Consider the following 25,715-nt stretch of genomic DNA (forward strand, 5'->3'; position numbering starts at 1 on the left):
GGTTTTGATTCTCAGCCTCAACTTTAGGGACCAAAACCATACTTAACCCACAAACTTTAAGATCTCTATGTCTCCAATTTGGAAAGAACATGTACTATGATTAAACCCGGTGACAGATAGTCACAAAAAAAATTTTGGTGACAGATCCAGAAAATTTTGATAGTGAGGATAAAATATATATAACATAATAATAATAATTTGGGTTTAGCTAACATGTGTTTTAAGGGCACATGACAAACTTATCATTAGTGGAAGGTTTTAAGTTTTTTCGTTTAATAATTGCAAAATAAATACGTTGAAAATTTAAATTTTTTGAATTTTCAATAAAAATATTCTCAATTTGTAATCTTAATATGTATTTTTAGGACACGAAATAGATAAATTTTAATAATTTTGTAATAAAAATATTATATGCACATGAAAATCAGCTATCAAATTATTCATTAATTATTATGTATTTGTGTAACACTCTAACTTTTAGCACCTCATGATCGCACTAAAAGTCCGGACATTATTTAATTTTACTCCTTGAATTTTCATACTTTATTTATTTGATATTGAGCCTCTACTTGTTAACTTGTCGATAGTTTTTAAGAAAAACAAATTTTCATTTTGTTTTGTTATATACTTCAAGCTCAACTATGTCAGGTAAACATATATTCACATAATTATTATTAATACATAATAACTGTTCATACAATACTCAATTGCAAATCTATCCCCTCAGTAAAAAAAAACAACACTTTAAAACATCAAGAGCGAGGGGAACAAACCCAGAAGTAACTAGCCAAACAAGTCTTCTATTCGTCTGTAACTTTTCAATTAGTCGTCCTGTCTGTACCTTTAAAAAGGTTTTTTAAAAAATTTTGGGATGAGAATAAAGTCATACGTTCTCAATAGGGAACGTGAATGCCGCAATAAACAGAATAAATACAAATAATTAATTCATATCACAAAAATAATTTTCTTACTTAAAACATTTTTAAATTTCTTTCTTTAAATCACGTTATTTAAACAAAAATCTTAGTAACATTAACAATTCCTCATCCATAAACAACATTTTTCAAATTACTGTAATATCTAAATAAGCTAGCATCATAAATAATATACCTAAATTCGACACACAAATATCAGTCCTCAATATATTATTAAATTCACAGCACAAGTAAAATATCTAATCAAGCACACAAACAAGTCACCAAAACAACGGCACAATCACAAATAAACAAAATAAACAAACGCAATTAAATACAAATGTGCAAATAAGATTATACATGTCTATTCTTAACGCAGGCCATGATCAGCTCATGCATCAGTTGTCTACCCGCAATCCAACGTTACTCGGAGTGAATCCTGAATATAGTTCCTTTACTGTGTCAGTTAGATACCTTGGTATCACTGTTACTCGTATTAGTTAAGCCTCATCATAATAACATTTTAATGTGCATCACAGTAAGAAACAGTGCTATCAGTTGGGCGAACATTTTCGCATTAGCAATTTCAAGCTATCAGTTAAGCGGACACTTTCGCATTAGCAGTTCGGGATAAATGCCCATTCAATATACAATATGCTATCAGTTAGACGGACATTCCCGCATTAGCAATTTTAGGCTATCAGTCAAGCGGGCACTTCCGCATTAGCACTTTGGAGCAAGACCCATTCGACATACCCTTTTCATGATTCATTATCCGTTCCCGTTATCTTTTTCATGCATGGCTTTTCATTTTTTTCTTTATTATGCCTCCACATCACTAATTACATACACACCTCGGGAGTGGATCATCTCCAGTGAGAAAAAAACTGGATGATATCCAGTGTTCAATCTAACCATTCATTGCACTCTCTCTCTTATTTATTTCTGGGCCCACTCATAGAATCAAAGGTGATAGATCACACTGGATTCTATCAATTGTTAAAAAAACTGGAGAAGATCTTTTTCCTACACACCTCCACATCACTTACATTATTAAACGTACCTTTACATCACCGCTTAATTACACATATTTTCGCATCACCAATTAACCTTAAACCTTCTTTGGTTGTTCTAATACTACTGATTTAGAACTCAAAACTTGGTGTTGAGGAAATTTGATCATAGTTTAAACTTGTACTATTTTCCTTAAAAAGTCATTATTTTTTTGAGAAAATGCGGAAAAGAAATAGCAGGGACAGTAAATTTGTTAAATTTACTAAAAATTCAATTCTCACTCATTGCCTTTCAAAATTTATGACCTTAAATAAGACTCTTCTAGCTTTTTAAAAAATCAAATTTCAGATTATTACCATGTCACATAAAAAAATCATGAGGTTAGAAACACAGCCTTGCCTTTTAGAATTCTGTTTTCAAAATCCAGCGAGCAACTCACACTCTTTGCAACATATCTAATTGGTTAAAAAAAATTGACACAAAATTTAAACTGAAGATTGTGGACACACAAAGCTTGAAATGGCCCGTTAGTTTCAGTTTAAAAACTCATCATAATTGCAAATTAAGTGAGTTGAAAATTGGTACTTCTGCAGTTAAGAAACATAATTTTCTACAGAAACCATCAATCTTCAAAAATTTATTTCTCCTAAATCACTCATCAATAAACCCTGAATTTTTTATGAGATGCTCAAAACACCTTAAAGTTTCATAAAAAAATAGTTTCATTCAAAATTATGACCAGAACTGCTTTTAGAAACTGATTTACTTTACTGTCAACTATGCATAATTTTTTGCCTTGAATTTTTCCAACAACCTTACATATCCTAACCCACATCTAAACTTATAACCCTTCCGAAATCACATACCTAACATTTCTTCAGTTATTCTAAATTGCCTTCACAGCCAACACAGCCCAAGAATCCAAATTTAACAGTTTTAACAAATTTCAAGTACTTAATTATAATCAAGCTTTCACTTTTCTGCGCTATGTCAAACATAACAATTCATATACTTTAATCATCATTCAAGCACCTAATAAAGCTATATTCATCATCAATCAAATATATGATAATTCATTAATTTTCATCGGCACACACAACTACAATTTCGATAATTCTCATCACAATCAGTTAGAAATCAGAATTTTTAGCATCCTCAGACATTTAGGGAATCAAACACATATTCATCAAATTCAGTTATTTTTACAATAAAAAATCTAACTCAAATTCATTATTCAACTAGTTTAGACAGTCATAAATTATTTGTAATTACTCATTAAGCTTCTGAGCATTTATGAATTAAAAACTTATAATTTTAAAAATGAAACCTCTATCTCCATACGAAATTAAAATCAACAAAAATTTTAGAAAAATTTTTTGATCGAGCTGTTGAAGAAAAAACGTTATAAATTGTCTATGCCTCTTAAAACTTTAATTAGCCAAACTAAAAAAAAAAAAAAAGAAGAATTACATTACTATCAACTTTTACTAAACAAAAATGATACTAATACGTAAAAGAAAAAAATACAAACATTTTTATCAAAATAAATTTTTTATTGAAGTTACAAATTGCAAGAAATCAAAATTAGAAACTCGGAGGTTCCACGGTTTCTCTCCCTCACCCTCGATCACTCTTTCTTTTCCTTATTCCTTGATTTTTGTTTCAGTGATGAAATAGACCAAATGAACTAAGGATGGTAATGGTAATTATTAGAATATAATTAGAATCAATTAGGATCAATTAGTATTATTTAGTATATCTGAATATTTATTATAGGAGATTACGTCTTTATTATTACTATTCTCTTAGTGTCTATAAATACCCTTTATATTGTATCATCCCAGACAACTTGAATAGACAACTTGAATACACTCAATAATATACCATCATTTCTCTAGTTAAGTTTCTTGTTTCTAACATGCTATCATAGCCATGGTATCCTCCTTGAAGAGGATATGTTGTTTTCCTTGTGGTGAAATCACCGTAGTTTTTATATATTTTTCTCTATGCCATTCTTCTTTCCTTTTTGTCACTCCTTTGTTGTTTTTTTCACCTCACCGACTAGCCTATTTTTTCCGTTTTGTGTTTTTTTCGAGTCGAATGATCAAACACCATTGTCATCCATTGTTTACCTATTCTCATGAAGAAATCATATAGTTTTCGTCTTCTCTCGTGGCAGTTCCATCTGCGTCCCGTCAGCATTTTCTCGTGGCAATTCTATCTGCCTTCTCTCCGTTTCATCCGTGTTTCTTTGTGGCGGTTCTGCCTGCGTTTCTTTTCGACAGTTCCGTCTGCGTTTCCTCAAATAGCGGCAGTTCCATCTGCGCTTCCTTCAGACAAGCGGCAGTTCCGTCTGCGCTTCCTTCAGACTAGCGGCAGTTCCGTTTGCGCTTCCTTCCGGCCGTTCTGTCTGCACATGTTTTAACAATTTATGTAGTTTTTTTTCTTTCTTTCGTTGTTTTAAATAAGTTTCAAACTCAGAATATAATTAAAATCAATTAGTATTATTTAGTATATCTGAATATTTATTATAGGAGATTACGTCTTTATTATTACTATTCTCTTAGTACCTATAAATACTCTTTATATTGTATCATTCCAAACAACTTAAATACACTCAATAATACACAAATCCTTTCTCCAGTTTAGTTTCTTATTTTTAACAGTAATTAATAAATAGAAAGATAGGTGTCATGTATATATGTATGTATATATATAAATACATGCAAGCCCCGTTAACACTTTCTTTTCCCTTTTGTTTTGTATAATTCGGTGGTGATAATGATGAATGATTAATAAGCTTATATATTTAATATGGAGAAATATATGGTAAAGATGTTGTTTTAAAGATGTGCCTACATGGCAAAATCTAAACCACACATTCTAAAACCACACTTTTAACTTAAAATCGTAACTCTTCACAAAGAAAAGCGTCACCTAATGGAAAAAAGTAAATTAGAAGATTTAAGAGAAGAAATAATTAAATTATCAAAACTAATAGATCAAAAATTAATGATTTTAACCAATGTTAATTGTAATGACACTGAATTCTTAAAATCAATACAAAATGATTTTTCTCAAAATCTTTATTTTACTATAAATTTTATTGAAGGACTTCAAAAACCTGAAAAAACTTACTTTTCACATGGAATTTCTAAAAAATGCTACCATGGAAATGATTCCCCACATCTTCATCATACTTTTAACCCACAATTAAATTCTATAGTAGATATGCTTGAAGAAATATTACTATCTATAAAATTTCAAAAGAAATAAGGAAAAAGAGAATCCCAAAGAAGAAAAATTTCAAAATATAATCAACATAACAGACTTAAAAGTAAAACCACCATTGAAATTATGAATATTGAAGAAAAATTAGAAGAAGTTACAATACTTTTTAAACAATTAAAAATGGCTCAAGAAAATAATATTATGGAACATGGTTTTCAAATAGAAGAAGAATTAGTAAATTCTGAAAACATAGAAAATGAACACATTCTAGATTATTCAAGTGACGAAGAACCAGCAATTCCAATACAAGTAAAAAATGAAGCTGGAACATCTAAGGATAATCAATCTCAATTTAAATGGGAAACAGGTTTTGATAATTATGCTTTTAAAAAAGGATTTATAAATAAAGATTCAAAATATACAAAAATACCATCAAAATACGTTTCTAAAATCCAGGAAATGGAAGGAGAAAGAATGCTCGATTTAGACTCCAAAAAGAACAAAAAAGAAATTTTTGAAAACTGGTTGAATTCCTTCTTATTAGAAGTCTTTACTAATCCAAAACTTAGTGAATTGTCGGGAAGAGACATTTGGAATTACATAGGATTTCATACTAAAGGAACTATAAGAGATTATATGACATCAATAGAAAACCAAGTTATAGAAGAATTAGAAACAAAAACAACAGCTTATGATAAGATATTATATATAATGATGATTCTATATAAAGAATTTTTTGAAAAAAATATTATAGATCATAGACAAGAAGTCTATAATAAAGAGTATCAAGAAGCAAAAAACCATTTAGCTAATATTCAGATATATGATTTATGTAATGTGGAGTCTTATATATGTGAATATAGAATACACTATTACAAATTTAAAGAAGAAGATAAAAATCATTATCTCAGTATGTATATAACAAAACTGCCATATCCTGCTAATGAATTTATAATGGGAAGATTTATAAGAGAAATAAATAGAGGAACAATTGAAAATAATTTTGGTGGAGCAACCTCTTCAATAAGAGAGGAAATAAAAGAACGTTGTATGCAAGAAGCAACTCAAAAAAGATTTGCAAATATAATTAGAATTTGCTGTCAGGATAATGAAGAAATACCTCAAAAATATGGTCTTAATAAAAATTTTCAAAGAAAAAGAAAATATCAATTTAGAAGAAGAAAATACTATCCAAACTGGAGAAAAAAGAGATATTTTAGGAAAGAAAATAACAATAAAAACAAAAGACAAAGAAATAATTATTGCCCGAATAAAAAAGAAAATTGTAAATGTTGGTATTGCCAAGAAGAAGGACACTACGCAAATGAATGCCCAAAAAAGAAGGATAAAAAGGATCTTACTAAACAAATAGAAATTGCTAAGTCTTGTTTCATGGAACCATTAGAAGAATCTGATGATAACTTAGACTATATTTTTGAATATGTCTCAGAAACAGACTCAGAGACTGAGTAATAATGCTACATTTATTACTATAAAAATAACAGAAAAATTTATAAATGCTTTCATAGATTCTGGAGCAACACAATGCTTTGCTAGTTCAAATATAAAACTTGATTGGAAAAAATTAAAGAAACCATTAAGAGTTAGAACAGCTGACAAATCAATACATAAAATTGACCAAAAAGCAGAGATGGTTGAAATTTTTATTCAAAATTATAGGTTCATTGTTCCATCCATATATATGTTAGATTCTGGAATGGAATTTATCATAGGAAATAACTTTTTAAAGCTATATCATCCATTCATTCAAGAATTAACATATATAGTTCTAAAAGCTCCACACGATTCTTCAATAAATCAAAAATCAAAACGTATAAAAATACCAACTACTACTATAGATAAGATCTTAAAATTTAAAATATTTTCTATACTAGAAACATGTTATTTAAATCTATACTTTCAGATAAACATTCCAAAAAATAATCTTGAAATAAAAATAGAAGAACTTTTGGATGAAATTTGTGCTGAAAACCCTTTAGATATTAAAAATACAAATAACGAATTAGTAAGCATTAAATTAAAAGATCCCACAAAAGAGATAAATGTTCCAAATAAAATTCCTTATTCCGCAAAAGATAGAGAAGAGTTCTCACTAGAATGTAAAGATCTTTTGGAAAAAGAAATTATAAGATTAAGTAAAAGTCCTCATGCGGCTCCAGCTTTTTACGTTGAAAACAATAATGAAAGTAAAAGGGGAAAACGAAGAATGGTAATAAACTATAAGAAGATGAATGAAGCAACTATTGGTGATGCTCATAAACTTCCAAGAAAAGACTCTATTTTAGAAAAAATCAAAGGAGCAACTTGGTTTTCACCTCTTGATGCAAAATCAGGATATTGGCAACTTCGTTTAGACGAAGAAACAAAGAAATTAACTGCTTTTACTTGCCCAACAAAAGAATCAACAAGTGTGTTGCTCTATGAATGGAATGTATTACCATTCGGATTAAAACAAGCCCCAGGTATTTATCAAAGATTTATGGAAGAAAATCTAAAGGAATTAAATGAATTTGTTTTAGTGTACATTGATGATATACTAATTTTTACAAAACAGGATAAAGAAGATCATCTTCAAAAATTATTAATAGTTTTAGAAAGATGTAAAGAAAAAGGATTAGTTCTTAGCAAAAAGAAAGCAAGAATAGCAAAACAAGAAATAGAGTTTCTTGGATTAATTTTATCCGCTCAAGGAAAGCTAAAACTTCAACCAAATATTCTAGAAAAAGTAAACTTATTTCCTAATAAAATAGAAGATAGAAAACAATTACAAAGATTTTTAGGGTGTATAAACTATATTTCTGATCAAGGATTCTTAAAAAATATAACAGAATATACTAAAAGCTTATTTCCAAAAATAAGTACTAAAAAAGAATGGAAATGGGATGAAAAAGATAGTATGCAAATTCAAATAATTAAAGAATTATGTGAAAAACTTCCAGAACTTTATATTCCAGAAGAAAATGACTACTTAATAGTAGAAACAGATGCCTCAGACATAACCTGGTCAAGATGTCTAAAAGCTAAGAAAGCTATAAAAAGCTTAGAACAAGAAAAAGAATCACTAGATTCTAAATATCCCCCAAAGGAATTACTTTGCAGGTATATTTCAGGAACTTTTACTCCAACAGAACAGAGATATACCACTCATGAAAAGGAAACTCTGGCAGCAATTAAATCTCTTAAGAAATGGAAAATTGATTTACTACCCAAAGAATTTACATTAAGGACAGATTCAAGTTACCTAACAGGTTTTATACGATATAATTTAAAAGTTGATTATAATCATGGACGATTGGTAAGATGGCAATTATTTTTGTTACAATATCCAATAAAAATTGAATATATTAAGGGTGACAAAAATGTTATTGCAGATACATTAACAAGAGAATGGAGTTCGTCTACAACGCAATAGATCAAGAAATTCAAAAATACGAACAAGAACTTGAAACGTGCAAGCATTGTCAGCAAATAAAGATACAGATCCAATCCCTCAAGAAGGCCATCGAAGCAATGAAATCAACACAACAACCCAAACCATCAGAGTTCAGCCAGCTAAGCGTGGTGGACAAATCAGGTGAGGAAAAAATTTCAGAAAATAAAACAATTGCTGAAATTATCAAAAAATCCACCCAAGATAAAAAATATTATGTAATTTATAATGGCCCCATGAAAGGAGTATATGATGCCTGGGAAAAAGCAGCACCATTTACACATCAATCAAGGATAATTCATAAAGGAGGGTTTTTAACACTGGAAGAAGCAAAAGAATCCTTCAGGGAACATGAAACTCTTCATCCAGAGCAAACCCTAAAAAGAGCAGATAAAGCTCCAATTCAAACCCAGAGAACAGGGAGAATAAGAAACATTCCTACAAGGGCTGAAATTAAGGAAAAGAAAAGGGTCTGTAGATCAAATCTCAGAGAAACCCTTAACATAGTCCTGAATTGGACTGAAGAAAAAAGGGCAATCTTGGGATATTATCCTATTGCGAAAGAACAGCTAACAAAGCTGGTTATATTTCCAGAGGCTTCCCCATCTGACACCTATCAGTTTTTCCAGTATGGATTAATTGATACAATTTTAATTTTTAATGATTTGAAAATTATTAGTGAGTTTCCTGCAGGATTCATTGATGCAGTAAAGAGATTTAAAAATATGATTGACAACGTAAATCCAAGGGATATATCCCTAAAATTTACGAATAGTCAACCTATTTTTAATGAAGAAGAAGAATGCTTGGTTCCAGCACATCAAGTAATCTTCATGTCCGTCTTCCCAGGAAATTTTCAACCAATTGATCAAGTTCAAGATTTAACAATCTACAGTCATGAAGGAAGACTAGCCAGCACACTAGCAAGGGTCTTCGAAAGAACTCAAAAGATAACAAGAGAATCTCACACAAGAATCAATTATAAAAGCAGAAATACTTTGCTTGTGTCCAGTAAAAGAAATGAAATTGAAGAAAGAGAGATGAGACTCTTAGTAGAATTTGAATCAGCATTCTACAACTTATCTGGACTCTTAGAAAAGCTCCCCGAAGGGATAAAGAGGAATCTCTGCTATTTGATAAAAGACAGAGAAGACCACAAGTGCCAGCTATGTGTCTCAGAAAGCAATAATGAAACGGAATCAACCCACATGATAAAGGAAGAAGACAACGCATCTGAAGGTCACATGATGAAAGAAGAGGACAGCACATTTGAAGCATCTCTCAACATTATTGCATAGTGACATAAGCGCTTAGGTCATAGAGCACCAACGATGTAGCTGGTGCAAGATAATAAACAATGACGTAAGCAATGACGTCATAAGAAGGGTAAGGATGGGAATTGTCCATCAGACCCAACTATTATAAATAGGTTGCTTAGGCAATTGTAAAAGGAATCAAACAATAGAAAGCAGGAGGCTAGGAGTACTCATATGCTAGGAGAGCAAGGAGGAAGCGGCCGAGGCGATTCTATAGTTTGAAGAATAATTCCCTTAGGAAAAACCAATTCTAAACTCCCCTCTGGAGTTAGTATCTACAATCTCCCCTCTGGAGATAAAAACATCTTATGTAAAATATTCTAAATAAAGGAAGTTTTTCTCCAGAAAGGTACGCCTTTATCTTAATCTCATAGTTATGAATTATTTAGAAAGTTTAGAATTAACGGAAGAATCTGATTATTATAGATCATCTGCCTTATTAGATAACGAAAAACAGGCTGTTCTAAAAACAGAATTAAATCTCAAATCAAATGAAAATTTTAATAAACAAAATCTTTTAAAAGAAGTTTTTAATAGAAAAAATATAATATACTATGAAAAAATTCAACTTGAAGCCCCTATAAAGATAAAATCTGCTAATGGAGAACTTGAAATAGCTTTGATAAATGATGAAGAATTGAGTAAACAGATTGAGAAAATTAAGGATCAACAAAAAAGATCTAAAATTGGATGGATTCATATTAGTACTATACAAGTCTTAATCAAATCTACATATATGAAAGGAATTAATTCACCAATAAGCCTAGCAATCTGTGACAAAAGAATTACTGATGACCCAATAGATCAAATAATTGGAATTGTTCATGGAAACTTGGCAAACGTAAATGTTAAATTCAATGCCCATCTTGGGTATGCTATACCGTTATCAACTGAAAATCTTGGAAGATCTATAAGTTTGGCTTATAAATTTCACAGAAAGAATCTAATGGAACAAGACGATGAACCATTTTCAATTACATATGCAATAAATTATGCTTTAACAAATAGCCATCATAGTATAATATTTAAAAACAGAGAAAGAATTTATGTCGATGAATTATTTCAGAAAATTGTAAAAACAGAAATACCAAAATATAAAGCTATTGAAAACCCAGTTCTTTTACTAAAAGAACCATCAGGAAAATTAGTTTCATCAAATTTTCAAATAAGAGAATCCAAAATTAATAGCCCTTTAAGTTTATCTAAGTTAAAGATTAAAGAAGAAAATTCTGAAATAAAAGAATTAACAAAAAAGGTCGAAAAATTAAATGACACCCTAAACACTAAGTTATGACAATAAATAAAGAGAAAATATATGTAACCTATCAAGATAAAAAAACAAGAACTCTTTGAAAGAGAAAATCGGTTGAATTATTTACAGTTTTCTGAAATAAATCAAAGAGCATTTGAAGCTCTAAAAATAATCTATGACAAATTGAAAGGAGAAGTTGAAGAGTTAGAAAAATTAATAGAATCTCTAGAAAATAGTGATGAATCAATGATAGAATTTGCAGAAATTCTAAGATAAATAATGAAGTATACAAAAATTGAAAAACCAGAAAACAAAATAAAAAGACATAGGGCGAAAATATTAAAAAGTAAAATAAAGGAGTATAAAAGGGAATTAAATAATCTTCAGTTCGAAATTAATGACCTTATAATAAAAAAGATAGAAATAAGAACAAATATAAACAAGTTGGAGCTAAACTTAAAAAATTTATAAATGCCTGGAAGACCATATTATGACTTAAAAGAATTAAAGCTGTTGAAAGAAAAAATGGAGAATGAAGTTGAAAAATTAAAAAGATATTTAGAAACAACAGAAAGTGTAGAAATAAAAGAAGTTTTGGAGGATTTGAAAAATTATATTAAAGAAAAAGACAAACAGATAAAAGATTTTATATACAATAATCAAAGCAAAAAAGAATATCATAAACTAAAACAAGATTGAAAAACTATAAAAATGAAATCAGAATTAGTAATAGTAGAAATACTCAATACTTTTGATTATAAAGTACCACCAACCAAATCTATACAAATCATAAATTTATTCGAAGTAAAATATGAAGAGTTAATAATTTTGAAAAAGAAATTTCATCTTAAAAATTGGTATCAGAGCCAAATTAACGATTAAGGATAACACTTTCTCTTTAAGCAACACTTTTAGTGACACGCTTTTAAAATCAACAAATAACTATAAAAGATAAAAATCTTTACAAATGCATCTGTACACTAGATGCCCCATCTAATATATATATATGCATTAGTATATAAGCTACGTCTTTCATTTCTTTCCTTTCATTTTTTTAGTGGCTTTGACTAAACAACAACAATAATAATAATAATAATAATAATAATATAAAAAATATCTTATTATAAAAAAATTATTTAAAAATCTTAATAAATTTTAAATTTAAAATATCATAAAATTTAATTTAATTATTTAAAAAAAAAAATTTTTTAAATAAAATAATAAATTATAATTAATTCATTATTTAATTTTTAAAAACTCAGAGTGTTATAATTTGTGTATAAATATATTTATTGTTTAATTTATTTTTAATGAATATTTTGTATTTTAATATATATTATATATGGATAGTTACTTTTTATGTACATATAGCATAATTATTGTTATAATTATATTTTGTTAGTATAAAATATGATTAGTCTTTAAAATATATAATTTATAAACTACAAAACTGAAATAGTAGTTTAAATAATAATATATAATTAAAATTTTTTTTTAGATTTTATATTTTTTAAAAAATTGTGTAATCTTTTTTTTAATAATACAATTAAAATGTCTCTTTTTTTACATATATCACTAAATAATTATTTAGAAATTCACTTTTTATATAATGAAAAGTTAACTCTCAGTGATATTCATAATTAAAAAAATTTTTTCAATTAATTTAATTGCTATAGAAAAATTAAAACTAATTTAAAAAAAAAAATAATATCTTTTGAGTTTATTTTTAAAAAAGAATACTAATCTTATTTAAATTAAGAAATATCTAATATGAAATTTTTAAATTGACTATTAAGTACTAAAAATTAAATAAAAAATTATTATAAAATTAAATTCAATAATTTAATGAGAATAAATAAATATTATTATCACATACTACTCAAAAAAATTTTAAATTGTAAAAATAATAAGATTATTTTATTTAATGATTTTTTTATTAAAATATTTGTAAAAATATGACTTTTTTATTCTGTAGTTGATAGTCTGACTTTTATCATTTTATAATTTGCTTCGCATACAAATTGTTGACTGTATAACTAAGATGACTTTTGTCATAATTATTAATATGAATTTCTATGGCACATAGGCGACAACCAAGTTGACCAAATGGAACCATTCTAACATGACAAAGCAGGGAATAGAATTATATAAAAATAAAATGATCTGAATAATTTTCTTTTCACAATATCATAGATATTTTCCGTCAATCATGCTCCCGCGAATCCTCACACTTTATATAGTAGTGGGCAATTATCGCTGGCTTGAGCTTAACATTCCACAAGCGCTGTATGCTGATAGTGTTTTTGGGATTGGGATTTAAGAGGAGGTGCAAACAGTGTTCGTATATAGTATGGTTTAATCTATCACAACGAATCGAATTAACCGACAATAAATCTTCATGTTGTAATCATACAACGTGGCCTGTATCAATAATCACGAATTAATAAAGTGCCGTCTCTTCTTCTTAGGCAATAATGCCGCTGCCTAAGCGCGTTTTAAAATTAACATAATTCAGATATTATATTATATCGATAGTATTATGTACAGTAAAATTAATTATCAAATTTAGTTACAATATAAAATATATATTAAAATATAAATATATATTAAAATAAATTAAATTATACATATATTTATATATAAATATATTAGTGATTAAGGTTAGTATTTAAATAATATTTTTTAAATATTATATTATATATAAGGCACCAAAAAATCGAAAATCCTAGGGTGAGCCGTTTTTAGAAATTTTAGTATCATATTTAATCAGTATAAATATTAAATTATTTTTAATAAATAAATTTTATTAATTTATATATATAAATTTTTTTATTTATGAAAAAATTAGGAGTGTTCATCGATCGGATTTAATTCGTATATCTGCGGTATTTATCCGAATTTGATCCGAAAATTGTGGATATGGATCCAATATGCAAGGTTATTGGATCGGATCCGCACACTTATATGATCAGATTGCGAATTTTATGTAGGTATCCATATATCTGCAAATTTGCAAAAATAAATAAATAAATATTTTTTTTATGTTTTATTTCAACTAATAATTATCATATATGTTGTATTATTTTAGTTTAATTATTTAAGAAAAGTATGCTTAATATTATTTTAAGAATAAATATATTTAAAAGAGTAGAAAAAAGGAATTTTATTAATATTTTTTTAATAAAAATAAGCTTGAAAAATATTTTTTGTGTTTTGCGGATATATCCAATATCTGATCCGATCCGTAACGGATCTAAGCTTAAAAACCGCGGATATTGGATCCGATCCTGATGATTTTAGTGCGGATCGAATCGAGATTTTAGCCATATCTGATCCGATCCGCATTCACCCCTATGAAAAATCATATTAATGGTATTTATTACAGTTTTTTAAATATGCTTTTAACTTTTCGAAAAGTTATTTAAGAGGTTTTAAAGAAGTCAAAAAATTTGACTTCTTTCCTTCTCAAAAGCTTTATTATTTCTATTTATTACACAACTTTAAAATAAGTATTTCTATAATAATTTTTTCAAATATAAAATAACTTATTTATAAGCTGATTTTAATATAAGTCTTTATGTTTTAATTTTTTTTTCAAAAAACATAATTAAATTGTTTATAAATTATAATAAATATCGTTGCAAACTATATATTTTGTGTTTAAATTTTATAAATGTGAATTCAAATTAATATTGACAAAATACAAGTCCAAAATAAAAATATTTACTAGCCTTGTAGTATTACTAACCAAAAAATTATATTATATATAAAACTTTAATTTTAATGTATCATAGTATAAAAAATTTTATACGATCATTTAATTAAATTTATGTGTTTAAATATTATTTTAAATAATAAATTTAACAATTAATTACTTATTATAATAATATAAAAATATGCAGTTAGATGTGTAAAAATTATTTTCTATGATTAATACATAAAAATTAAATTATATAAGGAAGAAAACATTGTTATCTTGGAGGAAATTTGGTTAATATTTATACTTAGAGTAAAGTGATAATTAGATTTTTAGAGATGTTAATTTTGGACTAATTAATCTTTGAAAAAAAAGTACCAATTAAATCCTTTAAGATAGCAAATAGTGGATATGTATGTTATTCTGTCGCTAAATAGTGTAAAACGAAATGAAATTGTCTATATCTTTTATTATTTACAGTGGTGCATATCTCGTTAGTATCACATGAGCAGAAAACTTATGTAATTTTGGTCTTTTGGATAGTAAAGTATTTATTATTTTTTGAGTTTTTATATACCCTTTATCAGTTGTTCTTTATTTATCACAAATCTTATCAAAACAAGTGAAATTTCACTCCAAAAGTTGTTATCTTCTACATGACTATCTTTTATAGATAGACACGTCAAAGTAGTTAACAATACATTAAATTTTAGTTAATAAATTAATAAAAAGATATCATGTGTCCACCATTTATTATTCTAAAAAATAAAATTAATACTTTTTTTTAAAAAAACTAATTAGTCTAAAATCAAAATTTTCAGAGATATAATTATCACTTTATTCTTATATTTATCAAAAATATAGATATTGTCACATAATAGATATTAAAATATGTATTTGATGTCTCTCTAAAAAATTGAAATACTAAATTTTGATTGACACACATTTTTAGAATAATTTTATTTTTAATGTCTTATCAAAATTCCTAAATCTATCATCTCTTTTTTTTTCTCACGTTATCATTCGATCCATCGAACTAAGAACTCATTCATGGTGGTACCATCTCCTCCTTTCTCACTCCCTCCCTCCCTCCATCACTCCCTCCTTAATTTTGTCGTCATTGTTATCATCATTGATGTTATTGCAACTTATGTCCTTTGTATATTCTCCCTCTTTTTTTCTCATCTTTGTCTTTGTTGCATCACATTTCTGAATTAATTAATATTATAGTCTTTGTTGTTATCTTAGTATGTTCTATATCCGTTATCTTATTTACTTGGCAACATATACATTTTAAAACCTGGTTTAGTAAAATTTTTTAGAAAAGAGTTGCACCTTGTTTTATATTTGGTATATTAAAAATTTATGTACTTATGTTTATAGTTTTTAAAAATTAGAATATTTTTTAATACACCTAAAAAAAAATTTTAAAATTGATTTATATTTATCAAAATTAAAAAGTTTAATATAATTTTATATAATAATAAATATTTAAAATTATCTTTATTAATTATTAATATAAAAAAAGTAATTATTTTTTATTATATATATGTCTATTATGATTTTTTTATTTTTAAAAATTATTTTATTAAACACAATTATAATATTTATACTTATCAAAAATAATTTTTAATTTGATTTTATGGAATACAATTTTTAAAGAGATAAATTTTAAAAGACATATTTCATAAACTATTTTTAAAAAATGAAAATTTTATCAGACGAAACTTAAATTTATTGTCCACATTTATTGTGCTTTATGTCACAACTCACAACTGTCTTCGCCTTTGTGCCACGGATTTATTTGTTGCCCTTGTAGCAATCTCTTCTCCTCCTCTCAATCCGCTGCTTTTTCTCTTCCACATCGTCATCCTCTTTTGGCTCTCCTGCTTTTCTTCCTCATCTTCATCAATTCTTCTTTGTTGTTTTTACTTTTAAATTTGTATATTTTTAATTTTTGACTTGTTTAAATTTTGATTAATGTTTGTTAGAATGATTTATGTCGTATTGTTGGTTTGAATTTTAGACTAGACCAAGAGTTGTTAATGTTGGTGGTTTGGATAGGGGCGGTGCTTAGTACAATAATAGACCCCTAAGTTAATAATGTTTACACACAGAGTTCTTAAGTTTGTAGCCCCCCTCCTAATTTTCTTTCCTTTTGCCTCTTGTAAGTTTTATTTTTCATGTTGTCTCTTGTAGGGATTTTATGTTCGGGTGAAATTGAATTTGTTCGGATTTAAATTCAATTTTAAATATATATTGAGTCTATCTTTTAAATTTTAATCCAGTTTTAAATTCAATGAAATTTAAATATTTTTGGGCCACAATTATACCGGGTTTGAATTGAGTGAAAACTGAATTTTTAAAACTTTAATAATAATTTATAAAAAAATTTATTCATAAAAAAACTTATTTATAATGCACTTATTTATAAAAAAAAATTTGTTACCGAAAAGTTTATTTATATTTGAACTTGAATTTGTTTACAAATTCTAATTTGATACTTCTTTGATATATTTTCTAATTCAATAAATGTAATTAAAAATAAAATAATAAACTTATAATTAATATAATATAACATTGAAATTAATTTAAAACATATATATCTTTTTTAGTTCTCTTATGGTGCATATGGGTCAAGTGAAGTCAGGTTCGCTTTGACTTGGACCCAACCTAAAATAATGACCGAATCTATTTTTGAGATTATTACTCGATTCTGGATCCAATAAAATAACACTAAATTAGCCTTTAAAATCGGAATTAGGTCGGGCCGGACCATATGCGCCCTTAGTCCCCTCCTTAAAACACCTCCAGCTCCGACCGCTGGTTTGGATTGAAAAACCGTAGAAAAGTAGTGGTTTGTATAAAAATAATATTGACATTTTAATAGGTTTAATTTGTATACTCTATCTTGTTCTTAATTAATTATTAAATATGTTAAAAAAATTGTGTATGGTTGGGTCTATGTGTAACTCTAATTTATGTTCAAGAATATACAAAAACCAAAAACAGCTTAATGTAGACGTAAGCAACCAGCTACAGTAATTATTAAGAAAAATGTTATAGGGTTATTATTTTTTTTTTGTTATTATTTAATTATTACTATTTAAAAGTATAGAATAAGGTATCTTGTTAGATTATTAAAATAAAAAAATAAATTAAAAAATTAAATTAAAAATTAAATAATAACAAAAAATAATAAATTTTTACGAATTTTTAATATTTTTAATTATTAATTAACATGTAAACATATGTTAGTGGGATAAATGTTAATTAATTCAAAACATACGAAGTATATGTATGTAGATCACAAATTGGTTGGTACAAATGATTGAGAAATCGAAAATTAGATTAGATTATATTGATGATTTAGAGTTTGATAGGTGAGGAAAAAGAAGAGCAAAGAAAAGGGAATAGAAGATGGTGAGAAATTCGAAATTCGTATATGTTTCGTAATGTATAAGATTGTGTCGGGGTGTGAAAGAGATTGTCGTGTGGTGCTCCACTTAAAACGTGGCTAGGAGGGAACAGTGGGAGAATATTAGTACCCGGGGTTAGTTGTATTTGTGGGGCTCCGATGATGCATTATTATGCATGTGAGAGGGTGACTATCTAGTTGTATGGACTCCCATGTCTCAAAAACACTACAACATCATGCCTTCTTTCTTGCACATGGCCTCCAATTTTCATACATATACTTCACTACCCACGCATCCTTTATAGGGTGAATGTACATCAGCTTGATCCGATATAACTAAAATTTCGATTGTATTTATATTAAAATTATTAGATTAGATTTAATATCTGTAATTTTTTAGTTTAGATATGATTCAATCGACAAATATACGGATCAGATCCGATTAGATATCAGATATACTCACAAAATAAAAATATTTTTTAAAAATTTATTTTTATTTAAAAAATTAATAATTTTTTTTCATTCTTTTAAATATGTTTAATTTTAGAATAATATTTAATATATTTTTTAAAATAATATAATATATATGATAATTATTAATTAAAATAAAATATAAAAATAATATTTATTTATTTATTTTTGTAAATACACAGATATATAGATAGTTACATAAAATTCATAATTCAATCTTATTAGTGTGCGGATTTAATAACCTTGTAGATCGGATCTATATTTATAATTTTTAGATAAATACCGCGAATGTATACATTAGATCCGAATTCTTTAAAGCAAATTAAATTATTTTAATAGTTAATTTATTTATTTGTTTAAATAAATATTATAAATTTAATTTTTTTATATAATAATTTATTGGCTAACAGCAATTTAAAATTAAAAAATACTATTAAAGAAAAAAATAAACACTTCACTGCTCACTGTTCCATTATTTCTATTTCAGTTCCATTTTTATTCACCGTCTTAAATTATATGATTTTTTTATTTATAATTTAAGTATCCGATAAATATTTCATTATAATATTTTATGTGACTATTCATGAGCCCAAGTAATATTAATATACCATTATCGAAAATTTGGATAAATTTTATGTACCAAATGGTCTCTAGGAACATGTTTGGTTTAAAAATAATATTTTTTTAAGGAAAAATACTCCCTTTTTTTAATATAGAAATTTGTAAATAAATAAATGAAAATGAAAAAATCTTTGCTTTTTTCCCACAAAACTTTTAAAATAAAAAAGAAACAGATATTGACCAAACAAACAGGCCTAAGTTTTGTTCTTAGTAAGTTGTGTTTTTTGTGGCTGTGTTATTTGTTTTATTTTTTAACGTGTCTATTCGACTATTCGGATACGGCCCCAAATTGACCCAGCTGACTCATTTACATGATCATTTGATTGGTTTCTTCCTCCTACAATTATGATAGCATCATGGCAACTTGGCAAGTCAAAGTCAACAAGTTATGTTGATGGACCTTACATACTGTCTTTCTGTGAATAATAATTTAAGGTTTTAATTAATTTTTAAATTTTAAACAAATATATAAATAATTTTTTGAACACATTTAAAAATAAAAATAAAAAAATCAAAACTCCTAATTATTTCTTTATTCATTACATATATATGGTGGAGCACCGAAATTTGTCCACTTTCATTTAGTATCCTGGTTTTGGACTTTACTAGAGCTAGATTAGAATACTTACAAATCTGCAATGACAAGATCTTTTAATTTTAATGCTCGCATTATAGTTCTATCACATTCCTCCTAAATTAGAGAGAATGAAAAATAAAGAGATTAAATTAAATAAATTCCATTTTAATTAGTTTTATCATATATTGTTTCAAAGGAATTACCTAAGAAGCTTGTCTGGTGTGCGTGAATAAGCTATGGTGATAAATATTTTGTATGAAAAATATTACATTGAATTGCTATTCTATGGTGATATAGAATAATGCAATAATAATGATAGTACTATAGAAAAGAAATGCAATGAACAGGGTTCTTGTTATTGTGTCACAATACCTATACAAGGAATTGCATTATAAAAGCGAACACTTTTTGCCTTCATTTTTTCCCTGTCAGGACAAAACGAACCAACACTGAACCAGAACATTAGAACACTGAATCAGAACATAGAACACATTATATGCCACATATGTGGCTATCCTTTATTTTTGCTCATTAAGCTACCGTCTAAAGCAAGCTATTTTGAGTATTTTCCCAAGAATTTCCACTTTACTTTTTCGGTTTAATTTTTCATATAGTACTACTTTTTTAAAGTTTGAGTTAAATTTTAATTTGATTTCTAACGTTTAATTTTAGTCCTAATAATTTTTAAATGAATTTAACGTTGTTGTTAAATTTGACTCAAATAATTAACGAAAAAACTGTTATACCAATGATCATTAATTGATTGATTTTATTTACATATTAAAATTGAACGTTATATTGATTCTTAAATATTCTAATTGTTCATGTCGAATTTAACTATGAGACTATTAAATTTATCTAAAATTTTTCGAACTCAAATATCACTTTTGAAAAGTTAAAAACTAAATTAAAATTTAACAAAAAATTTAAAGATACTTTTTCACCCGCCACAATGAAAACGCTTTTAGCAATAGCAGTTATTAAGGGTTGGAAACTACTTCAACTTGACATCAATAATGCTTTTTTCAATGAAAATCTTGATGAAAAAGTTTACATGAAACTACTTTAAGACTTTTCTAACAAGGAGAAATAGGACAACAAGCTGATTCACAAAATTTTTCACTATTCTGACTAGAGCTAGTTTCACTCAATTCAGATCAGATTATTCCTTGTTTCACAATGATACATGCAAAAATTTGGTGATAACACTGGTGTATGTGGACGACATTATAATTGCATGCAAGCTAGATACGACGATGGTGGAAACGCAATTCATTTTACAAAATTTGTTTAAATTGAAAGTGCTCGGACCATTGAAATACTTTCTTGGATTAGAAATTGCCAAATCCAAGCAAGGTATATGTTTGTCACAAAGAAACTATGTTTTATTTCTTCTAGAAAACACAGAGGTTATACAGGTTGAAGAAAGGAAAGGACAGGACAGGTTAACAGGGTCTGCAGAAGACTTTAAGTGTTGGATACAAGATATGCAGTTAGTGGATCTACCATTGAATAATCGTAAGTTTACATGATTTAAAGGCCGCTCTTGCAGTCGCATTGACAGAGTTCTAGTGAGTGTAGAATGGACGGAGAAGTTTTCGAAGATTCGGTTAAGAGGGGGTCGAGAGGCCTGTCAGATCACTATCCAATTATAGTGGAGGATACCATATTCAGAGGTGGTCCACGGCCCTTTCGTAGCCTAGATTCCTGGTTTACTCATGACGACTTTCTCAGAATGGTAAGGGAAGAATGGAGGAACCTTGGTGAGGTACAATTCACAGATAAGTTGAAAGCTTTAACGGTACCTTTGGGAAGATGGCATAAAGACACTTTTGGTGACATTGATAAGAAAATTCAGTGCTTTGAGGAGGAGATCAAGAAGATAAACGAGTTGGCAGGAAATGGAGTTTATGATGATACAGTGGAGGCTAAAAGGAAGGCTCTAGTGAGTTGCTGCAAGCAGTAGTATGTCAGAAAAGAAATACACTGGAAGCAGATGTCGCGCTCCAGGCATGCGAAGGATATGGATAAGAATACTAGGTTCCATAACTTGGCGTCGGCAAGAAGGAGGAACAATAGACTTGATGCTTTAGTAATTAATGGAAGGTTGATAAGAAATCAGGCCCGGATCAAAATTGCTATAAGAGATTTTTATAAAGATCTGTATCACCAAAAGAAACCACCATTAGTGGGTTTTATGGATGGACTAGTAAAGCGGATTGATGAAGAGGATTCGACAGCTTTGGAGAGAATACCGACAATGGAGGAGATTAGAGAAGCTATTTGGGATTGTGAATCATCTAATGCTTCAGGGAGTGATGGATATAACATGAATTTCATTAAGAAATGCTGGAATGAGATTGGTGTAGAGTTCACGACAGTTGTTCTGGATTTTTTTCGATCGTCACGGTTGCCTTCTGATTCCAATATTACTTGGGTAGCCCTAGCACCTAAGTTCACCGGAGCAAAGGAGATCAAAGACTTTCGGCCGATCAGCATGGTAGGTTGTGTATATAAAGTAATTTTCAAAGTGATGGTTAAGAGGATCAGTTATGTCAGGTTTAGTAGGGGAGACTCAGAGCGCATTTGTGAGGGGTTGAAAAATACATGGTGGGGCTCTTATTGCATGTGAAACAGTGCACTGGCTAAAGTCTAAGAAGAATAAACCGGCTATCATTAAATTAGATTTCCAAAAGGCTTATGACTGGGTAAAATGGAGTTTTGTAGATATTGTGCTTTAGAAGATGGGCTTTGGTTGGAGATAGAGGGCATGGGTGAAGGAGTGTGTCGGTACAACATCTATGTCAATTCTGATGGATCACCATCTAAACCTTTTAAGATGGAGAGGAGCTTGAGACAAGGTGATCTGTTATCCCGTTTCTGTTTGTCCTGGTTGTCGATATGCTGCATAGGATGATAGGTGAGGCAGTCAGGAACAAACGTATCTTGCCGCTGCTGATTGGAAAGGATAATATAGAGTTATCACATTTACAATTTGTAGATGACACTATATTGTTCTGTCCACCAGAAGAGGAGACCATCAGAAATTATGCCAGGTTGCTAAGGTGCTTTGAGATGATGTTAAGGTTAACTATTAACTTTGATAAATCAATTTTAATCCCAATCAATTGTGAAGGGCAGTGGACTTATAACATGTGCAACTTATTGGGATGTAAGGATGTCAGTCTTCTAGTAAGATATCTTGACATTTCATTAGGAGCAAACCCAATACTTGTCAAGACTTGGAAACCGATAACTGACAAGGTTGAGGAGAAGCTCAGCTTGTGGAAGGCCAAAGTACTCAATAAAGCGGGTAAGCTTGTACTTATTAAATCAGTGTTAAACAGCTTGCCGGTGTACTATTTGAGTCTGTATAAAATGTCGAAGGCAGTAGCGAAAAAGTTGATATCACTGCAGAGGAGATTCCTATGTAGCAAGGAGGAAGGTAGGAATGGTGTGGCGCTAGTCAAGTGGGAGTTGGTTCAAGCCCCCAAAAAGGTGGGTGGATTGGGGGTAGGAAATGCAGTGATTAGAAACATTGCACTTCTCTTCAAGTGGTGGTGGCGGTTTTCAAAAGAGGAATGTCCATTTTGGAAGAAGGTCGTGTGCTCGTGTTATGACTTAATCCCAATGTGATGTTATCGGCTCAGACATTACCTACTAGAGGGGGTCCATGGAAGGATATCTGTCAGCTGCAGATCAGGGATAGTAATGTGAGAGATAAGATGATCACGGGTTTATCTATGGAGGTGGGTGACGGAATGAGGACTCGATTCTGGGAGGATGTCTGGTAACAAAGTGGTGCGCTGAAGATGAGTTTTCCGAGGCTATTCTCTATTTCAAACCAAAAAGGATCTGTTATAGGGGATTGTGGATTTTGGGATGGGTTAGAGTGGATCTGGAACTTCCAATGAAGGCGAGAGTTATACCAATAGGAGTTGGATTTAGTGGATCAATTACATAAAACTTTAAGGCCTATTAAGCTAGCACATGATAAGCAAGACAGGGTTGTTTGGAAGTTTGACAAGGAAGGTATTTATTCAACTAACTCCTTTGTGCAGGTGATGCAGACAGAATCCATTCCGGAGGAAATAACCAGCTATAGTTTCACCAGAACCATTTGGAAAGGTTTGGTTTCGCCACGAGTGGAGTTGTTTATTTGATTTACTTTGATAGGGAGAGTGAATACCAAAGAAAGACTGCATAGACTAGGAATTATCAGACATGGTGATAACATATGCGTTTTGTGTAAAAAGGATGTTGAATATATTCACCACTTGTTTCTAGGATGTGAGTTTACTTGGCAGGTGTGATGTCAATGACTATCTGATTTTGGGAGATCATGGTCTATACCGGTCTCACTAAAGGAACACTTCGAGAGCTGGACAGGTGTTGCTAACAGAAAGAGAGAGCACAACAAGTGGCTCATATACTTTTTCTCGGTTATTTGGAACGTCTGGCCAGAGAGGAACTGGCAGATGTTCAATAATAGGCAACGGGGTGCAAAGGAGGTGTTTCATAAATCTGTAATCAGCTACAGAGAATGGAGTAGTTTAGATCCCTTTTGTTGTTGATGGCAATGCTGGAGTTGACATTAGGGATAATTTTCTGTTCATTGTTTTACTTGTTCCTTTTTGTTTGTTTGTTCTTTTTGCTCCACTGTATTGTGTTGAGCTCCTTTGTTCAAAAAAAAAAACACAAATTTTTTGGATTGTAAACCTACCTCATTGCCACATGATCTAAATGTCAAACTAAATGCTATTGATGGTGAACCTTTAGCTGACATTGCCCAGTATAAAAGACTGATTGTTCGTTTATTTTATATTACAATTTTCAGGCCTGACATTTGTTTTGCAGTAAACAAATTAAGCCAATACATGTCAGCTCCTAGAACTCCTCAGTTAAACGCTATCCATCATGTGCCGTGTTACTTGAAGATTATACTAGGACAAGGTCTTCTATTCTCAGCTAGCTCCACTTTGTCTCTCAAAACATATGGTGATGCAGATTGAGAAAACTGTACTGATATGCGAAGATCTACAATAGAATATTGTGTATTTTTTGGTGATTCTTTGATATTCTGAAAATCTAAGAAGCAAGACACTGTCTCAAGATCCCCTGCTGAGACAGAATATCGAGCTTTAGCAAATATGACTGCTAAGGTAGTTTGGATCACTAAGTTGCTCAAAGAATTTGGAATTGAAGTCGAGTCGTCCTTTATTTTCTATGACAGCAAGGTAGCAATTCATATTATTGAGAATCCAACTTTTTACGAATGTACAGAACACATCAAGATAAATTGTCATTTTTCACAAGAATGAATTTAAGATGGGATAATCAAGTTGGTTCATGTTAAATCTGCTCATCAAGTAATAGACATCATAATTAAGCAAATACAACCAGCCTTATTCAACTCTTTAATTAGCAAGTTGGGAATCATCAACATCTTCTCCCCAATTTAAAAGGGAGTATTAGTGATCTATTGTTAGCTATTAAATTAATTAACCATTCATTAATTAGTTATTTTAACTTGCTGTCAGTTGTCATATATATATATATATATATATATATATATATATATATATATATATATATCACTGCTTAGCACGTTAATAAACAATTATTTTTTTTATTTTTCTAAATTAATAAATATTAAGAACTAAAATAATATTTTACCTTTTTTAAGATAAAGTATTAAATTGATCCCTTACGTTTGAGCGTAATTCTATTTTGGTCCTTAAAGTTTAAATGTT

General features: G+C 28.8%; 1 protein-coding gene across 1 annotated transcript; it reads left to right on the forward strand.

The window, feature by feature from the left end:
• The first annotated feature begins 21,958 nt into the window (after window positions 1–21,958).
• Window positions 21,959–24,974, forward strand: LOC140173580 (uncharacterized). The gene is made up of 5 exons (XM_072198061.1): window positions 21,959–22,521; window positions 22,690–22,830; window positions 22,875–23,460; window positions 23,613–23,752; window positions 24,800–24,974. The coding sequence occupies exons 1-5, from the start codon at window positions 21,959–21,961 to the stop codon at window positions 24,972–24,974; spliced, it is 1,605 nt and encodes a 534-aa protein (XP_072054162.1).
• The last annotated feature ends 741 nt before the right edge of the window (window positions 24,975–25,715 follow it).

This window comes from Arachis hypogaea, chromosome 6 (assembly GCF_003086295.3).
Source record: "Arachis hypogaea cultivar Tifrunner chromosome 6, arahy.Tifrunner.gnm2.J5K5, whole genome shotgun sequence".
Taxonomy (NCBI): domain Eukaryota; kingdom Viridiplantae; phylum Streptophyta; class Magnoliopsida; order Fabales; family Fabaceae; genus Arachis; species Arachis hypogaea.